This window comes from Petromyzon marinus, chromosome 55 (genome assembly GCF_048934315.1).
Source record: "Petromyzon marinus isolate PM22_M1 ecotype Great Lakes invasive population chromosome 55, UKy_Petmar_22M1.pri1.0, whole genome shotgun sequence".
Taxonomy (NCBI): domain Eukaryota; kingdom Metazoa; phylum Chordata; class Hyperoartia; order Petromyzontiformes; family Petromyzontidae; genus Petromyzon; species Petromyzon marinus.
Window position 1 is genome coordinate 12,064,170 of NC_133721.1, and position 20,035 is coordinate 12,084,204.

The 20,035-nt window shown below is 53.5% G+C and overlaps 1 protein-coding gene across 2 annotated transcripts; it reads left to right on the plus strand.

Moving 5' to 3' along the window:
• Positions 1-66: 66 nt before the first annotated feature.
• LOC116954516 (uncharacterized) lies at positions 67-16,079 on the plus strand. 2 transcript variants are annotated; one of them, XM_032975086.2, is made up of 7 exons: positions 67-2,775; positions 4,582-4,656; positions 9,906-10,119; positions 11,065-11,176; positions 12,079-12,181; positions 13,556-13,614; positions 14,527-16,079. In XM_032975086.2, exons 1-7 carry the CDS (start codon positions 1,440-1,442, stop codon positions 14,551-14,553), a joined length of 1,926 nt encoding a protein of 641 aa, XP_032830977.1. In that variant the 5' UTR covers positions 67-1,439; the 3' UTR covers positions 14,554-16,079. The 2 variants fall into 2 exon arrangements, with proteins under 2 accessions (XP_032830977.1, XP_032830978.1); XM_032975087.2 differs by having other exon boundaries at positions 12,082-12,181.
• Positions 16,080-20,035: the final 3,956 nt, after the last annotated feature.

Sequence of the window (20,035 nt, forward strand, 5' to 3'; positions counted from 1 at the left end):
GTCTGGGATCTGCGTCAGGAGGCTTCGATGAACGTGGCCACGAGGAGGCCGCGATGCTGCTACGCTCGGCCATCGACTGTGCGCTCACCGTCAGAATCAATCACCCTTGAGGAAATCCGATGAGTTATAAAGCTCTTACCCCCCCCCCCCCCCACACACACACACACAGACGTTCCAGTAGGGAACGGGTCGGCAAGTTACAACAACATCGATAGGCGTACGACGTAGAGATTTTCTTAAACAAGTTAATGTGCAGTGCAGTCGGTTCTCATTCGCCGCGGTAGTAGCAGCAGTCGTAGGATGAAACATAGGAAACGGTTTTAGCCTTTCTGGCAATACAACAGGACGCGTTGAGACATTCAAACACCAATCAGAAGCCTTTTGCAAAGGAATCAAGTCCGCGGACTTGTGGTGAACATGCAAACCAATACGTGGCTCTGATCATTAAATATGATGCATTGTCTTTTAAACTGATTGGTCCACACCAGATACAGCAAACGCATTAAATTTCGATTTAAAGCTTTCGTGACTGCAATGATTCATCTTCTCGTTCTACGTGACTTTACCGAAAGAACCAAAGAAGAGCAACCGCATTCTTTGTGGCCTCGTCCGGCCAGTGTCAGACCAGAGGAGGCCACAAGGCGAACAGCACAAAGACAAAGCACTGCCATCATAGCATTTATAGTTCGGGGTGAGCAGCCATATCATGGGGACCTTTTTTTGTGTCAATACAGTCGTGGCCGATGCGTTCCTCGAAGTTGCCACGTTCACCGAAATCAACGTTAGCCAGCCATGGCCTGGGATCGAACTGGGCTCGCCGGGGTTCACGGCACGGTGTGCTAACCGCTACCCTCCCCCTTACCCCACCCAAGTGGAGACCCTTCAACCAGCAGTGGCGAGAGCGCAGGGGCTGCGCCTTTAACTTCCCACACGCGTCTTGTTGTTGGAGAAGGGGTGAAATGCCCATGAATGGGCTTAGGGGCATGGTAACGGAGACTCCCCGATTAAGGGGGTGAAAGTTTTCCATTCATTCATTGAACTCACAACCCCCCCCCCCCGGGATCACGCCGGGGGTCTTCTGGAGAGGGGGCGGGGGGAGCGGGGGTTAGGATGCGTCGGGTGGAGATGAATCGGGAGAATTCGATGATTCGCTCTCTCGCTCAAACCTTTCAACAGACGACCCAATCAGCCGAGCAAGTTGCTAGGGGAGTCCTCCCCCCCCCTTTAAACCGGGTTTAAACGGAACAAATAAATATATATAAACAACACCACATAACCACAGCAACGAACGGCAACAAAAGAAAGAGACACAGACGCAGCGAGAGCGGGAGAAAGAGAGAGCGAGCGAGCGAGAGAGAGAGGGAGGGGAGAGAGAGAAAAAGAGAGAGAGAGAGGAAGAGCCAAAGTTGTCAGCCGCTAGAGATTTAGCGCGCCGCCCGATGCACGCCATCACGAGCCAGCCCGCTCCCTTCGGGCTCCTCGAGCGTGAGAGGCACATCGAGCGGCTGCTGCGGTGCGGGCCGCGCAGGAGGGCGCGGGGCACGGCGCGGCGGGGCACGGGGGCAGACCGCAGCCTCAGCACGACTCGCATCGCTGAAGATGACTTCGAGGAGCAGGAGGATGGTGGTGGTGGTGACGGGGAAGGTGACAATAGGCGCGGCAGCAAAGGTGGAGAGGTTGAGAGCAGCTTCGGATGGGGCGAGCGACGATGCTGGGCTTGTGCGCGTCCCCTCGGTGGTCCCCTCGGTGGCCCCCACGGTGGCTCCCACGGTGGCCCCCTCGGTGGCCCCCACGGTGGCCCCCTCGGTGGCCCCCACGGTGGCTTCCACGGTGGTCCCCTCGGTGGCTCCCAAGGTGGCCCCCACTGTAGCCCCCTCGGTGGTCCCCTCGATGGTCCCCTCGGTGGCCCCCACGGTGGCCCCCACTGTGGCCCCCACTATGGCCCCCACTGTGGCCCCCACTGTGGCCCCCACTGTGGTCCCCTCGCCGGCTGTCAGGGTGATCCCACGGTGCACACGAGGCAGCCGGCACCCGCGAGGGGTCCCACGGCTCCGGGCCCCCTTCTCCGCGGCTCCCCGAACGCGGTGGCCCCGCTGTCTCAGCTCCACGAGGAGGCGATGCGGGTCGCCTGTCCCTACCACCATCACCACGCAGCAGCAGCAGCAGCAGCAGCTGCAGCAGCAGCATCACCAACAGCATCAGCGGTAGGAAGAGCAGCAGCAGCAGCGCCAACAGCGTGGACAACAGCTGTACCAGCAGCATCACCAACAGCATCAGCAGCAGCGCCAACAGCGTGGACAACAGCTGTACCAGTTGCAGCAACAGCAGCAGCATCGCCAACAGCATCAGCAGCAGCAAGAGCAGCAGCAGGAGCACCAACAGCGTGGACAACAGCTGTACCAGCAGCAGCAACAGCAGCAGCATCACCAACAGCATCATCAGCAGCAAGAGCAGCAGCAGGAGCACCAACAGCGTGGACAACAGCTGTACCACTTGCAGCAGTGCGCTTAGAGAGGGAGAGACATTTGAAGGAAGCTGTCACTGCTCCTCTTCATCCTCCTGCTGCTGCTGCTCTTCCTGCTGTTGATTATTCTGCTGCTGCTGATGATGATGATGTTGCGCTGTCGTCACCACCCCTGGGCCCCCCGCCGTGGCTGTGGTACCCGGAGCGGTGCCAGGAGCGGTGCCTGTGCGGGGCCGCGCTGGCACCACCGCCCCTCGGGCCCCTGGCGGAGGCCGAGCGCGTGGTGATCGTGCGCGACGGCACCGCGTGCGGTGAGATCTCTGCTGCGACGTCTCTGCATCATCATCATCAGCTGCATCATCATCAGCTGCATCATCATCAGCTGCATCATCATCAGTAGCAGCATCATCATCAGCTGCATCATCATCAGCTGCAGCAGTAGCAGCATCTTCAGCATCATAATCAGCATCATCATCATCAGATGCATCATCATCATCATCATCAGCTGCATCATCATCATCAGCTGCAGCAGTAGCAGCATCTTCATCATCATAATCAGCATCATCATCAGATGCATCATCATCATCAGCTGCATCATCATCATCAGCTGCAGCAGTAGCAGCATCTTCATCATCATAATCAGCATCATCATCATCAAATGCATCATCATCATCAGCTGCATCATCATCATCATCAGCTGAAGCAGTAGCAGCATCTTCACCATCATAATCAGCATCATGATCATCTTCAGATGCATCTTCATTAGCTGCATCATCATCATCAGCTGCATCATCATCAGCTGCAGCAGTAACAGCATCATCAGCTGCAGCAGTAGCAGCATCTTCATCATCATAATCAACATAATCATCATCAGCTGCATCATCATCATCAGCTGCATCGTCATCATCAGCTGCATCATCATCAGCTGCAGCAGTAGCAGCATCTTCATCATCATAATCTGCATCATCATCATCAGCTGCATCATCATCAGCTGCAGCAGTAGCAGCATCTTCATCATCATAATCTGCATCATCATCATCATCATCATCTTCAAATGCATCATCATTACCTGCAGCAGCATCTTCATCATCATTTTCAGCATCATCATCAGCTGCATCATCTTCAGCTGCATCATCATCAGCTGCAGAAGCAGCTGCAGATGCATCATCATATTCAGATGCTAAAGTATCATCAGCATCATCATTATCAGCATCATCATCATCAGCTGCAGCATCATCAGCATTATCACCATTATCAGTATCATCATCATCATCATCTTCAGCAGCAGCATCATCATCATTATCAGCATCATCATCATCAGCTGCATCATCATCCTCAGCTGTATCATCTTCAGCAGCATCATCAGCTGCAGCATCATCATCAGCTGCATCATCATTATCAGCACCATCAGCAGCAGCATCATCAGCATTATCATCATTATCAGTATCGTCATCATCATCAGCTGCATCATCATCAGCATTATCACCATTATCAGTATCATCATCTTCAACAGCAGCATCATCATTATCAGCATCATCATCAGCATTATCACCATTATGAGTATCATCATCATCATCTTCAGCAGCAGCATCATCATTATCAGCATCATAATCAACTGCATGATCATTATCATCATCATCATCGTCAGATGCATCATCATCTGCAGCTGCATAATCATCTGCAGCTGCATCATCATCTGCGTGAGAATGCCTTCATCCAGCAGTGGATAGACGATGACTGCTGGTGATAATGATAATCAAAACAACTACTGCACAATGGGAAACAAACGCAAAGCATATTAATGATGTGAATCGTCAATGTGAGACTGATGGTCACCTGTGCGAGTGTGTGTGGTGTAGTTAGCGCTACGCTGCGCTACGAACCCAGCGACACGAGTTCTACTCCCGCTCACGGCCAACGCCAGTGACGATTCTCTGAACCGATTCTGGGCCTCCCCTTGGTCGACTCAGCCTCAAATGAGTACCTAGTGCGGTGTGTAAACATCGCCGCCGGGGAGACAAAGGCGGTCGGGCGTGGTGTTGGCCACCCACCCCCTCGTGTGCCGTTGCGGCATTCGTATGTGCTCGCTATACGGGAGATATTTGTCTTTGATGCAGACTGCAGCTGTGACCCCAGCTACCACTACCAGGTGAAGGGCAAGAGTGGGCAGATCCTCTACACTGCTTCTGAAGGTGGGAATCCCCAAGGCTTTGATCACTCTATTGGCTCCCAATCCAACCGTGGATCAATTTCAAAAATTCAAACTAACCGCATGCAACACCCTCCACGCACTCTTCCCTCTCATCTCACTCTACTCCCCTCCACGCACTCTCCTACCTCTCCCCTCTCATCTCACTCTACTCCCTTCCACGCACTCTCCCACCTCTCCCCTCTCATCTCACTCAACTCTTTGCGAGTCGGATGCTTTCTTAACGACAAAGCGGCCACGCATTCCGTCCTTTTGAGCTGGTGGTCTGGACAAGGCTGAGAGAGAGAGAGAGTTTTGCCTTTTTCTTCGGCGTATGTGTGTATATGTGCGAGCGTGGTGCTGGCCACCCACCCGCCCACCCCCTCGTGTGCTGTGCCGGTGTTCATAGTACGCTGCTGCTACTCGCTAGCAGCATTTGCCCCAACAGTCTGTTACAGTATCACAATAGGTATAACCCTTTCTGGCCATAATAAAACAGTTGTGTTAAGATGTTCAAACACCAAATTGAATCCTTTTCGCGAGGAATCATGTCTGCCCTGTTAGTATGCATTGTCTTTGCAACTGATTGGTCCACAACCAGAGAGTGCCAGCCCGTTTTTAGAGGCGGTAAATGCAGACACAATTCCTTGGAAAAGATTTAAGTTTTGGTGTTTTAACATCTTTGACACAACTGTTTTATTTGAACATCTTTAAAACACATGTTTTATTGCCAGAAAGGGTAAAACCCAGTGCCGGAATATCCTAGCAGCAAAGTAGCTACAAACGTTACGGGCCCCGCACTTTCAAGGGCCCCGCGCTAAATTATTTCAAGCGATAAATTCCGGTTCAGTGGTTCTGCACTTGCTCTATTACTATAGTACTACACCGCCTTCAACTTTTATGAACTCCCGGGTGTTTAAGGTTAGCGATTTGTCGTATTATATGGCTGTATAGCTAATGAAAAAATACAATTACTTTACTATGCAAGTAAAAAATTGATGTGTTTTAATATTTACGTGTTTTTTTTTATTCATTTAGGGCCCCTTTATAACATAACATGCAACTGGCCCCGCACCTAGCTTCATCCGGCACTGGTAAAACCTATCCTTATATTTTGATACTGGCAAGGGAGGTCTCACGAAGCATGTTACAGGCTACACGGGGGGAGAGGTGGGTGTGTGTGTGGGTGTGTGTGTGGGTGTGTGGGTGTGTGTGCGGCAAAACAACCCCCTACCTCCTCGCGGTGCCGGACGGGCAACTCTGTCGTGGACAGTGCTGTGGGGGGAGATCCAATTTTGATTGGCTCCTCCCACACTGGCATATGTGTCCACCACAGGGGCTAAACAGGGGCTCTGGATGGGTGCGAGGGGCTGGTAACCCCTCCACCTTCAATTAATTACCACGAAACCACGAGTTAAACTGAAATATGTAACAAATAAGCTAGTGCCGGAGGCCCCGGGGGGCCAGGCGTCTATGACGTCTCCTGGCCAAACCCCAATTGGCGGAGCCAGGAGATTGAATACCTACCCTCGGGGCTACTCGAGAAACAACGAAAAGCCACTACGGGTGGCCACGTGGAATGTTCGAACGCTCACTGCAGAGGAGAGGCTGCCACTCCTCTGTCGGGAGCTGGACCGGTACCGCCTGGATCTATGCGGCATTCAGGAGGTCCGGTGGACCGGGTCTGGCTACTGCCACCATGAGGGGTGGACAGTACTCTACTCGGGGCAGCAGACTGCCAAACACCAGGGTGTGGGTCTTCTTTTGAACAAAAGAATGAAGGGGGCGTGGGAGCGTGGCGGTGAGGTGTGGGAAGCTGTAAGCCCCAGGCTACTTTGGGCTCGCCTTCCCATCAACCGGAGGCGAGGAATGGTGGTCGTGGTTACTTATGCCCCCACCGAAGATGAACATCCGTGGAGGGATGCAGGCAAAGCCGATGAGTCAGATGCCTTCTATGACCTCCTGTCACAGGTGCTGGCTAAAGTGGCCCCTCGGGATAGAGTCATCATGTTGGGTGACTTCAATGCCCGAGTTGGTCATGATACTGGCACCTGGTCTGGAGTGATTGGAGGGCACGGGCCAGATCAGCTCAATAACAACGGTAGGAGGCTGCTAGATTTTTGTGCAGCCCATGGGCTTGTAATTACCAACACGCTGTTTCGGCATCGGCGCATCCACACAACATCATGGATGCATGCCGGGTCCAAGCAAGAACATCTGATGGACTACATAGTGACGGACCAGCGAATGCGAGCCCATGTCCTTGACACCAGGACCTACCGTGGAGCTGATCTGCCCTCTGACCATCGACTAGTCATCTGTAAGATGCGCCTGCCATTCTTCCACTCCGGTGGTGGGTGTACACCCAGGACCCCATTCCAACATAAAGTGGCCTGGTCTCAGTTATCTGTTGAAAGTTGCAAGCGAGAATTTCATCATCGCTTGCGGCTGGGATTGGCATCGTCCCCGACTCCTCCTGATGTCGAGGGTAAATGGGCGAGGTTTAGGACTGTGACTCATGCAGCTGCAATGGCTGCTTTGGGTACGCGGTCCAGACCTCCCCAGAGACCCTGGCTGACAGAGGAGGTGTTCAGGATGGTTGAGAAAAAGCGACAGGCCCACTGTCATCGGCTACAGAATCCCACGTCAGAGAATGAGGAGGCTTACCGCAGCCTTCGCTCGGAGGTTCGGAGAGCCGTGAGGCGCTGCAAGGATGGGTGGTGGTCGCGGGTTGCTGAAGAAATGGAGTCTGCCTCAGTGGCCCGTGATCACAAATCTCTATTTAACTCCATCAAAAAAGTAACCTGCAGCGCCACACCTATTACCATCATTAGGGGAAAAAACGGTGATCCAATCTCCGACCCCCAGGAACAGGTTCGCAGATTTGCTGAGCATTTCTGTGAGGTCCTGGGGGAGGGAAAATCCCACAGGCAGGAAAACTTCGTGGCACAAAGTGAGGATGACCCTGCTGAGGCTGCGGTGCCTCAAATATTGGAAGAAGTCACCCCCTGTGAGTGGCTGGCTGAGGTGCCATCTGCTGACGAAGTATTGAAGGCGATCCGGAGTCTGAGACCAGGAAAGGCAGCGGGCAGAGATGATCTCCCAAGCGAAATGCTGAGGGAGGGTTGCGTTTGTGCACAGACTGCCCTATATGACATCATAACAACAGTCTGGACCACTGGACGGGTTCTGCAGGATTGGAAGGATGCCCTGGTGGTCCCCCTTTTTAAGAAGGGGGACCGCACAGACTGTAACAACTACAGGGGCATCTCACTCCTCAGTGTGCCGGGACTGGTCCTGGCAAGGATTATTCAGCATCGCCTTGCCAGGCACGCTGAGGAGAGGCTTGCGGAGCCCCAATGCGGTTTCAGGAAAGGGCTGTCCTGCACAGATGCCATATTTTCTGTCCGTCTGCTACAGCAGAGGTGTAGAAAATTCCAGCAAGACCTACATCTCTGCTTTATTGACCTGGTCAAGGCCTATGATACCATCAGTAGGCCTGGGCTCTGGGTCGTTCTTCGTGCTTTTAGAGTACCTGACCCTCTGCTCACGATCATTAAGGACCTTCATGATGGTGAGCGGGCCCGGGTAAAACTACGTGGCCGGGAGTCAGAGCCATTCCCTGTACACCGTGGGGTGCGACAGGGATGTCCTCTGGCTCCCACATTATTTAACATCTATTTTGACCACGTAGTTCGTGAAGCCTTCAATAGCTGTACCGGGGGAATCTCCATATGGTACAGATATAATGGGAGGCTGATCGATGCCCGGGTGCGGTCAAGGGATGGCTCCCTATTGCACAACCACGTTATGTATGCTGATGATTTGGTAATAGCTGCTCAGTCAGAGGAGGAGTTGGAGACGCTGCTGCTGAGACTGGAGCGTGCCACTAAGAGGTGGGCCCTTACCATCAGCCCCACCAAAACTAAGCACCTGCCTGGGTATTTTGTACCATCGGACACTCCACCCCCACAACTCCCAATTGGTGATGGGGCAGTTGTGGAGAGAGTGGAGAGTTTCCCATACCTGGGCAGTGTGCTTATGACTGGCTCCAGTTTAACAGCAGAGGTCTCACTCCGAATCAGTCGAGCGGCAATATCTTTTCATCGGTTGCGCAACGCTGTGTGGAAGCTACCTGGTCTGTCGCTCCGCACTAAGCTTCAGGTCTTCTCGGCCACGGTCATTCCCTCCCTTCTCTACGCTTGCGAAACGTGGACCCCCCTAATGGAACATCTTCGTCGGTTAGAAACATTTAGGCTGGCCTGCCTACGATCCATCCTGGGTTTAACCAGACTGGATTGTGTGAGGAGCTCACAAATCCTTGAAAGATCTGGGCAGGGTCCCATCGGTGAGCTCCTCCGGTAGGCAAGGCTGCGATGGCTGGGTCATGTAGCCCGCATGCCCAGCCACCGCATGCCGAAACAGCTTTTGTTTGGCCGGATCGAGGGGGCTAAGCGGGCGCGGCACGGGCTAGAGAAGAGATGGAGTGATGTGGTACAGGAGGACGTGGAGCTGAGTGGACTTACCGATGACTGGTACCAGCGGTGTCAAGATCGGCCTCTGTGGAGGAGGCTCGTGAAGGACGCTACTGGGCAGTTGGAGGCAGTCGCCCTCCAACAACAACGGAGGGCGGAGGAGCGACGCTCAGAACAACGAGCGGAGCGCCGGGTGGCTAAAGCACAGCAGGTTGGCACAGTAGGGGGCACAGATGGTGCATCAGCCAGTCATCTAAGTCAGTCGACCCGTGGCACCTGGGTCTGCCCCGTGACCTCCTGCCAGCGGGTGTTCGACACTTCACGTGGCCTCAGGGTGCACATAGCCTGGCACAAGCGTCGTGGTGACGTCACCGCCACTTAGTGGCGAATGGCGGTTGTTGTTGTTGTTGTGTGTGTGGGGGTGTGTGTGGGGGTGTGTGTGTGGGTGTGTATGTGGGTGGGTGGGGAGCGATAGTGTAGCGGTTAGCGCGCTGCGCTATGAACCTGGCGATTCGGGTTCGATTCCCGCTCACGGCCAACACCAGTGACGATTATCTGATCCGGCCCCGGGCCTCCCCTAGGTCGACTCATTGCCACTAGGGAGACAAAGGCGGTCGGGCGTGGTGCTGGCCACCCACCCCCTCGTGTACCGTTACGGCCTTCATAGGTGCTCGCTAACAGCACTTGCCCCTACAGTCTGTTAAGGCTATACGGGGGATCTTTGTCTTTGTGTGTGTGGGTGGGTGGGGCACCTCTTGCCCGTGTCGTCCCGCCACAGAATTCTCGTGGTGCTGCTTCCACGTCTGTGGGCCGCTGCGCTCCTCGCTCCTCCGCGTCTCGGAGCCCGGCGGGCGCGAGGTGCTGAGGCTGGAGCGACCCTTCAGGCCCGAGCCGTGCCCCTGCTGCCCCTGCTGGCCCTGCCCCTCCGCGCTCAGGCCCGTCATGAGGGTCTGCTCACCCGAGGGGCAGCTGCTGGGAACGGCGACGCAGAGGTGCGTGCGTGCGGGCGCGCGCGCGTGTGTGTCACTAGGGAGACAAAGGCGGCCGGGCGTGGTGGTGGTTACCCACTCCGGCCTACCACACACCTCGTGTGCCGTTTCGGCCTTGATAGGTGCTCGCTGACAGCACTGGCCCCAACAGTCTGTTGAGGCTATACAGGGGATTTATGTATATTTGTGTCACTAGGAAGACAAAGGCGGCCGGGCGTGGTGATAGCCACCCACCACCCGCGTGTGCCGATCCGGCCTCCATAGGTGCTGCTCGCTATCAGCAACAGTCTGTTCAAGGCTACGCGGGAGATCTTTGTTTTGTGAGAGTGAGAAAGTAGTCTGTGGAGTCTGCGTGTTCTCTCCCACTGTGCCGCACTGGGGTCCCTCTGGGTCCTGTGGGTCTCCTCCCACGCTGTGGGTTTTGTACAACCATTGGTGAGCCAGGCCGCTCACCCGTGCAAGTGAGACCCTCTCCTGCGTCTCATCACTTCTCACCTGGTCAAACAAAACTCTCTTGGCACTCAATCAACTTAGAAACTACCTCCCACCCCGTGCTCCTGTGTGACCCTCCTCTGTGACCCCTCCCTCCCTGTGTGACCCTCCTCTGTGACCCCTCCATGTGACCCCCCTGTGTGACCCCTCCCATGTGACCCCCCCCCTGCGTGAGCCCCCTGCGTGATCCCTCCCATGTGTGACCGCCCTGCGTGACCCCCTTATTGTCCCCCGTGACCTCCCTCCCGTGTAACCCCCCCCGTGTGACCTCTCCTGCTTGACCCCCCGTGTGACCTCTCCTGCGTGACCCCTCCCATGTGTGACATCCCCACCTGTGTGACCCCCCCGTGTGACCTCTCCTGCGTGACCCCTCCCATGTGTGACCCCCCCATCTGTGTGACCCCCCCGTGTGACCTCCTGCGTGACCCCCCAACCCCGTGTGACCCCCTGCGTCAGGAGGAGCATGTGTGCGCCTCTGCTGGACGTGGTGGACTCGGAGGGGCGTCTCGTGCTGAGCGCGCGCGGGCCTTGCTGCCCGTGCCGTTGGGTGGACGAGCAGAGCTTCACGGTGGGAGAGAGAGAGAGAGACAGACGATGGGGGATTTTTTTTAGGCTCAGTCGACCTAGAGGGAGACCAGCGCCAGTGTACCGTAGCAAGAATTTAGCAGTTCGCTGTGGGTGAGTAACTAAGCAGTCAAATCCATCTCAATTTCATTGGTTGACTGTCAGGAATGAATTAAATAATGTATCGGATCGCGCATGCAGACGTCAAATGTTTGAGATTCTTGCCAATTTCAACCTCCGAGAGGACGTCCACGGACGGAGGAGATGGAGCGAGTAGAGCATCAGCAGCAGCAGCAGCGGCAGCTGGGTGGATCGTGGCATCGCACGGTCGCAAAAGGTAGCGACGGTCCGGGGAGGCCTTCATACAGCAGTAGACAGAGCACGGCTGATGTTGATGATGAGGATAATGAGAACCCTGGGATGATGACGGGCGAGATGCTGCTGATGAGACCGGTGACGGTCGAGCGAGCTGCTGATGAGCAAGCCGCCAGGACGAGCGAGCTGCTGATGAGCAAGCTGTCTGGGCGAGCGAACTGCTGATGAGCCAGCCACCTGGGCGAGCGAGCTGCTGATGAGCAAGCCGCCAGGGCGAGCGAGCTGCTGATGAGCAAGCCGCCAGGGCGAGCGAGCTGCTGATGAGCAAGCCGCCAGGGCGAGCGAGCTGCTGATGAGCAAGCTGTCTGGGCGAGCGAGCTGCTGATGAGCCAGCAACCAGGACGAGCGAGCTGCTGATGAGCGAGCTGCTGATGAGCGAGCTGCTGATGAGCAAGCCGCCAGGGCGAGCGAGCTGCTGATGAGCAAGCTGTCTGGGCGAGCGAGCTGCTGATGAGCGAGCCGCCAGGCCGAGCGAGCTGCTGATGAGCGAGCTGCTGATGAGCAAGCTGCCGGGCGTGTGCCGTTCTCAAGCAGGTGACGGCGGGAGCGCGCCGCGACGCGGGGCTCATCTGGAAGCGCTGGAGCAGAGCGGAGGGTCAGTGGAGCGGGCAGCGCGACACCTTTGGGGTCGTCTGTGAGTCCGCGGGTTCCACGCGTGCCAGGACACAGCAGCTGCCCACCGCACCACCACCACCACCATCACCACCACCACCACCTATCGTGTTGATGTTGTATTGTTTGTTTGTTGTTAACGTTCTGACCCCCCCCCCCCGTGCCCCCAAATGGACTGCTCCGAGCCACGGTGACAGAGAGTTCGATCCCAGGTTATTTGTTGACGTCTGTCGCTTAACGTGGCACTTTTCAGGAACGCATCTACCGCTACTGCTACTACCGCGTTAAACGAGAACTGACTGCGCTGCAAATTAACTTGTTTCAATTGCCCCTACTTCGCACTCCCGGCGTTTTTGTGTTGTACCGTTTGTTGATGTAGCTTGCTGACCCACATCTGTGGGGGGGGAAATAGCTTCATAGCTCATCCTATTCCTCCTGCTCCGATGCAAATAAATATTCCAACTCTAATTCTGACCTTATCCGGCCACCCGCGCCTACTCGCTTTCGCCAGACCCAAGGGTCGAACGCTTTTCTTTCAATCGAATAATGTTCGTCTTTGTTCCTCGTGGCGAGGAGATTGCTATCTGCCTCGCCAGCTATGCAGGAGGCCCGTGGGTTCGATTCCGGACACTGGCGATACCTGCTGCTGTCGTTGTTGTACATTTGGAGTCCACGTGTTCTCTCCATCTCTCTCTCCCCGTGGTGGTCGAGTGGATCGTTGTCCGGGCAGAACTCGGGTTCCCCCTTCCCACCACCACCACCACCCTCCTCCACATTTAGAAACAACACTCGCACTCAGTGTGTGTGGCTGGCCACGAGAAACTCCCACGTGTGATGTCCATGATTATATCAGCCACTGCGATGCTGAGCTATCGTCATCGCGTATGGGCGGCCAGGTCGCCTCTGAACAAGAGCTGATTGCTCGGTGGAATGTACCTTGGTGATATTGAAGTCAAGTTTCTGTTGCTGTATGGAAGCTATGAAATGTACGCGTATCCAATTTCTGGAAGGTTCCGTTTGGGCGGCGTTTGTGGACCCCTGTGGTCCACCCACATCAGAGCCGTCCCGAGGGGTAGTACGGGGAATCGGGGCGGCTGCCGCGGGCCCTGCGCTTGGGGGTGGGGGCCGCACTTTGACTACACGTTGTCAGATGTGATACTCCCGGTTTAGTTTGAAGGCTTTGGTGGCTTTGGTGGCTCCCACACGGTGGGTGAATTGCCCCGGGGCTCGCACTCCCCCCTCCCCCACCACCCCCATGGACGGCGCCACAAAGGTCAATAAACACCCCCGATTAGCACGGTTGGCTACGTACGGTGCGAAAGAAGTTAAACGTACTCACACACACATCAACAAAGTGAACTAAATGCTTTCTCTTCCTCCTCGTGCCCCCCGGCAGTCGATGCGGGGCTGGACGTGAAGTCGAAAGCCCTCCTGTTAGGAGCCAGCTTCCTCGTGGTGAGTACTCACTACCTGAACTCAATATCTGTACTCTGACTACTCTGTAGATGTACTCTGAGTACTCTTCGTCTTTCATACTCTGAGTACTGAGTGTACTCTGAGTACTGAGTACTCTCAGTGCTCTGAGTACTCACAATACTGAGCGATGATAGCCCAGAGAACTCAGCACCTGAACTCTGAGAACTCTGCAGCTGTACTCTGAGTACTTAGAGTACTCCTACCCTGAGTACTTAAAGTGCCTGTATTCTGAGTACTCTGTCGCTGTACTCTGAGTACTTAGAGTACTCCTACCCTGAATACTTAGAGTGCCTGTACTCTGAGTGCTCTGTCGCTGTACTCTGAGTACTTAGAGTACTCCTACCCTGAGTACTTAGAGTGCCTGTACTCTGAGTACTGCGTCGCTGTACTCTGCTGCCGCTCTGCCCCACGTGCGCAGCCGTGTGGCGTCAATGCGCTGCTGAATGAGGGCCTCTTCAATGTAATCTGTCCCAGCTGACTCTCATGTCAGGCAGTAGAGCACAGCACGTGTTCTTGTTTCACATTCATTCAAGTTGCCCATGCGCTGTGCCCATTCAGACTGCTACGGCGGTCGCCAACATTTCCACTGTAGTTCAAAACCGGGGTCTGTAATTTCTCGGTCGACACGAGGTCTGTCATCGCAAACTACCGTGGTAACAAGTTCAGACACGCCAGATCTCGCTCACGAAAAAATCGAATTCCGAGCCACCAAGCGAACACAGATGCCGGTTCTCGGACTTGTCCCGGTGAAACCCAGACTGGTGGCAACCCGGTGGTGATGTTGATGACGATCACGGGCACACGCGGGGCAGGATCGTTAGCGGACAGCAGCACGTGACCGGGTAATTGAATCGACTGTGCCTCTGTGGTTTCTTCCCTTCTCGCGTACAGAATCACCTCTACTTCGAGATGAGTTGAGGATGCTGAGCCAGAAGTCTATGGGGGGTGCGGGGCGCGGGGCGGTCTTCTCCATTCGCCGTACTCGAGGAACGGGCTCCGTCTGGCTCCAAAGCCACCGCACAACGTCCCGGATTGGCCCGAAACAGTCGCACGTTGGTTTACGGAAAGTCTGTCCCGGGTGTGTGTGTGTGTTGCGTGTGTGTCCCCCTGTCCCCTCCCCCACCCCACCCCCCTGCCCCCCACACCCCACACAACATCGGCTCAAGCAGTCACTAATTGTCACGCGTTTGTTTCGCGTGACGAACCTCGCTGGCTGTGTCGCGTGTGCGGAGGGTTACACGACACATTTACGCGATTCTAACCCCAAAAAAAAACCTTTCCCGTGATTAACATTGGTCGCGAAAGGCGCCGCGTGTCACGATTGCTACTCGACTGATACCATTGCCGCATTCGTAACTTGGCGTTGCGTAGCGTTACGGATTGTCATGGTCGTCGTAGTTGTTGTTAAGTACCAATGGAGTTTGAACTCAGACTCGCTCCCGTGTGCGAGCACCCCAGACGCCCTCCCTCCCTCCCCGAGGGGCTTAACTGCTCCCTCTCTCCACATTCTCCAGAATGTCGCTAGGACCAGCAGTGGTGGAGGCGGCGGGGGGGAGGAGTCCTACTACGGCTCCAGGAGCCGTACGCGAGTGGCTCTGGTCAGTGACTGGCACTGCTGCTTCGTCTCGTATATCACCACGTGACATTGCCGGCTCTTGATATATTGAGTTGTTTTTTGTGTGTGTGTGTGTACATATATATACACACCGAATTTCTAAACTCAAAGCCTCTCCCGTCGTTATTTCGCTTTCCGAATTCATGCGCTCGGCCGACTGACCGGCTCGCAGTACGGATAATTCGGCGTAAGACACTACCACTAGATGGCAAAGTACCCCAATCCATAGTAATAATAGTATTAACCCTATGTTATTGTATTCCTTTATCAGTGCTATAATCCTAAGGTGAGTACCGTTTCATGAAGTCGATAAATCGTGGTTAGGTGGATGTCACGGTAGAGTGACAGTCGCTCACCCATCGGGACTCTTCCGGTTGTGATTCAGGAGGGTAATGGACAGGGTGGCCCGGATGTATTGTGACCCCCCATTTCATTCTCTAAAACTTAACATTTTTTACGTTATGTTTTTTTTTATGAATATACAAATTAATATGTTAAGGAATATATAATTGAATATGCATGCATATGCAAATGATAAAACACTGGTTGGGTCAATTAATTGGGGGTCACGTGAATTCTGAACCAACACGCTGTACATGTCACTCCACTGCTGGATGATGGCCTTCCACAGGCTCGTGTGGTGCCCTGAAGGTTATTTTACCATACTTCCCCACGTTGGTGAAGTGGGCGTGAAAGCGTAGACATTGCAGCAGAGTGCAGTACAACAACGTGTGTGTGTTTTTCTTTCTGCTACTGGTCCTCTGCTGAAAATGTGGATATGTGTAATGTCGGCTTGTAAATAATAAACTTCACGTTCCATCACTCGTCACTCGGACTCTTCGTCTCGCTGAGTGATCGACACAGCACCTGCAATTAAGCGCGGGTTAGCTACGTACGGTGCGACAGACGTTCAGCATGCAGTACGCGCGGCCATGGAAGTCCAGAAAATTACAAAGATCAACGGTAGAAATGGACTGGAGATTAAAAAAATACGTAATATATGTCTAACATCTTCTTCTTTCGTATGGCATGCGAGCAACCGTTTGCATAGATGATGTCATAGTTGAATACTAAGATCCTTCAGCCAATCCAAGGCGGCAGTAGATGCTGAACGAATTGCATAGATGATGTCATAGTTGAATGTTAAGGCTCTTCAACCAATCCAAGGCGGCAGTAGATACTGAACGAATTTCATAGATGATGTCATAAATGTAGAGGGAAAACCCGGAGTAGCCGGTTGAAAAATCCACGCGGCCACAGAGGGAGAGAGACACGCAAAGTAAAAATATTGTATCCAGCAGCAGGCGTCAGGGTCGGGATCGAACCCACGACCTCCTGTATACCAGGCGAGGTAGTTAACATCTCCCAGCCACCGTGATGATGATGAGAGAGAAAGAGACACACACACACACTCCAAATATACAGCAGCAGGCGTCAGGGTCGGGATCGAACCCATGACCTCCTGTATACCAGGCGAGGTAGTTAACATCTCCTAGCCACCGTGATGATGATGATGATGAGAGCGAAACACGCAAACTCCAAATATACAGCAGCAGGCGTCAGGGTCGGGATCGAACCCACGACCTCCTGTATACAAGGCGAGGTAGTTAACATCTCCTAGCCACTGTGATGATGATGAGGTATAAAGGAACGCCATTCAGAAAAAGTTGATGAACGGAGAAACGGAACGGAAGGTAAATGTTAACTTTGTTTTTCTTCCACGGCCTTATCCTTTGGAATGTTCCACAACGTCTTGATGTCAACGTCTTGATATCAACGTATTGATGTCAACGCCTTGATGTCAACGTCTTGATGTCAACGGTGAACGTTCCCCACACTCACTGGTGGTTCACGTCAGTCTCTCTGCTTCATGGCACGAGTTATTGTTGACACCAGTCAACGAGGGCATCGTTTCCGATACGCAGTTGATATCGGTAAAATGTGTCGCTTTTCTACGTGCTGAATCGGGGATCTCTGTACAGGTTGCTTAAAACAAATGTTAACACTTATATGGAACTATCGTTTTTTCATGGGAAAACGAACTGATAATACACTGTAACATGATAATAAATATTCTTAGTTTTTTCGGTAAAGTCACGTTGAAGAGAAACAACAAAATAACAAAATATATATAAAACAATAAAAAATTCTCACGACGTTTCGACCATAACTCAAACGGTTTGAGTTATGGTCGAAACGTCGTGAGAATTTTTTATTGTTTTATATATATTTTGTTATTTTGTTGTTTCTCTTCAACGTGACTTTACCGAAAAAACTAAGAATATGAATTACTGCAGTCACGAAAGCTTTAAATCAAAATGATAATAAATGTTTGTTAATAGCTTCAAAAAGTCAAAGAGTCTCCACTTGATCGCCATCATTGTCATCACATGCCCTGGAATCTTCTTCAGGCGGCACATTTCCAGCCACCGCATGCCCAAGCAGCTTCTGTTTGGCCGCATAGAGGGGGGTATACGGGCACGACATTGGCTGGAGAAGAGATGGAGTGATGTGGTACATGAAAAAGTTGGAGCTAAGTGGACTTGCCGATGACTGATACCAGCGGTGTCAAGATCGGCCTCCGTGGAGGAGGCTCGTGAAGGACGCTGCTGCTACAGGGCAGTTGGAGGCAGTCGCCCTCCAACAACAACGAAGGGCAGAGGAGCGACGCTCACAACAACGAGCAGAGCGCCGGGCGGCTAAATACAGCAGGTTGGCATAGTGGGGGGGGGGTACAGCTGGTGTGCATCTACCGGTTATCTCAGTCAGCCAGCCCATGGCACCTGCAGGGTCTGTCACGAGACCTCCTCCTGTCAGCAGCGGGCCTTCGACACTTCACGTGGCAGCCTCAAAGTGCACCTGGCCTGGCACAGGCGCCGTCACTTAGTTGCGAATGGCGTGGGTATTGGTATTGTGACAATAATTACATTTTATATAGTAGCGTCATTCTTGCAATTGCATCCCACAACGCTGCACATCAATTATCCAGTCCCGTACAAAAAATACAAAAAAACTCCACAACTTAACAAAACAAATGAATAGATAAATAACAAACAAACAAAAACGCACGTAATAAAAAAAAATCGCGGAGAAAATAAATTAAAATCAATAAATCCGTTCCATCTCCATACCGAGCGCGTAAACACGGAACCCTGCGTCTCGTCATCTGCTACGCTCGCTACCCGCAGCTGACTTCGCCTGGCCCGTCACGACATCTCAGCCACTGCGGGCGACACGGGGGGGGTGGTGGTGGTGGATGAATGCGGCTCAGGCGGGCGACGACAGCCCCGGGTGGCAAAATACCACCGCGAATGTTTCACAGCGACTCCACGGAAACGTTTTGTTCGGTCTCCGCCGGCTGACAATGATCTTCCTCCCACCTCGTCTCTCACACCCACCCCCACCAACCTCCTCCTGCTGAGTGCTCTGACTGCTCAATTCCTCCTCGGTGGAGCGTGGAGGAGTCACGCGGACTACAAAAGTCGCCGCAGTGGCCCGCGGGGTGTCGCTGCCTCCCAACAATAGCCCCTTCAATCGCGTTAGGGCGCCGTCACTTTTGCCTTTTTAATTTCCGGCAAATGTCTCTGGTCGGCTTGTCAGTGCCTGTGTGGGTGGTGTAGCGGTTTGGGGCGCTGCGCTACTAACCCGGCGACCCGGGTTCGATTCCCGCTCACGGCCAACACCGGTGACGATTATCTTAACCTCAAAGGCGATCGGGCGTGGGGCTGGCCACCCACCCCCCTCGTGCGCCATGCCGGCCTTCATAGGTGCCCGATAAACAGCACTTGCCCCAAAAGTATGTTAAGGTTACACGGGGGATCTTTGTCTTTGTGAATAAGTGATAAGTGACCTGCAATGTGAGTCCTGAAACGGGGACGTGTTTAACAATAATTCGGCGCGTGCAGCGTGGAACGCGATCATGGGTTGACAGCTATGGACTTTACACATAAAACAAAACTCTCAACCCGTTAGTCAATAATAAAAAAGAGAATTGTTTACACGTATAGTGAAAGCCGAGAAGCGATTATACACTCGCGTGGAAACCCTGCAATGTAACTTGTAGGCACGCGTAGATCTATACTCCCATATTGCTGGATGGGGGCTTTGTGGAGGTTAAATGGCCATACTTCACCAGGCTGGTCTGAGTTGGTGTTAACAACGAAACGGGTGACACCCGTAACTTCTCCGCTAGGTGGCGATATCATCACGCGTGGCGCCTCTAAAATTGTTGAAGGCAACTGCAACGTCCATACCTGTCAACCCCTGATCAGTGACTACCTTATTACAGACAAATTCAGAGCTTATTGGTCACCCCGTGCCCCTTATAAATCTCCTACAAAGTCGCATCACAAACATTTTTTGCCCGTTTTGAAACGGCTGTACGGATGTGAAAACTCAATACGAGTAAACCGTATGGGTTGACAGCTATGGACTTTACACATAAAACAAAACTCTCAACCCGTTAGTTAATCATAAAAAAGAGAATTGTGTACACGTGTAGTGAAAGCCGAGAAGCGATTATACACTCGCCTCGTGAATTAAAATAGCCCGCTCGATTCTCATTGGCGAGGAGCACATATAGGGCGCACGCACACAACCACCCACACCCACCCACACCCACCCACACACCCATCCACCCACACACCCACACACACCTACCCACACCCATCCACCCACACACCCACACACACCCACCCACACACCCACACACCCATCCACACACACAACCACACCCACCCACACGCCCAGCCACCCACACACCCATCCACCCACCCACACACCCAT

What these genes read in the sequence shown, in the direction of transcription:
- LOC116954516 (XM_032975086.2), top strand. Translation starts at nt 1,440, where the DNA reads ATGCACGCCATCACGAGCCAGCCCGCTCCCTTCGGGCTCCTCGAGCGT. An exon ending in TGGACGAGCAGAGCTTCACG is followed by an intron (nt 11,177 to 12,078) that starts GTGGGAGAGAGA and finishes GCCGTTCTCAAG; the next exon opens with CAGGTGACGGCGGGAGCGCG. An exon ending in TAGGAGCCAGCTTCCTCGTG is followed by an intron (nt 13,615 to 14,526) that starts GTGAGTACTCAC and finishes TCTCGCGTACAG; the next exon opens with AATCACCTCTACTTCGAGAT.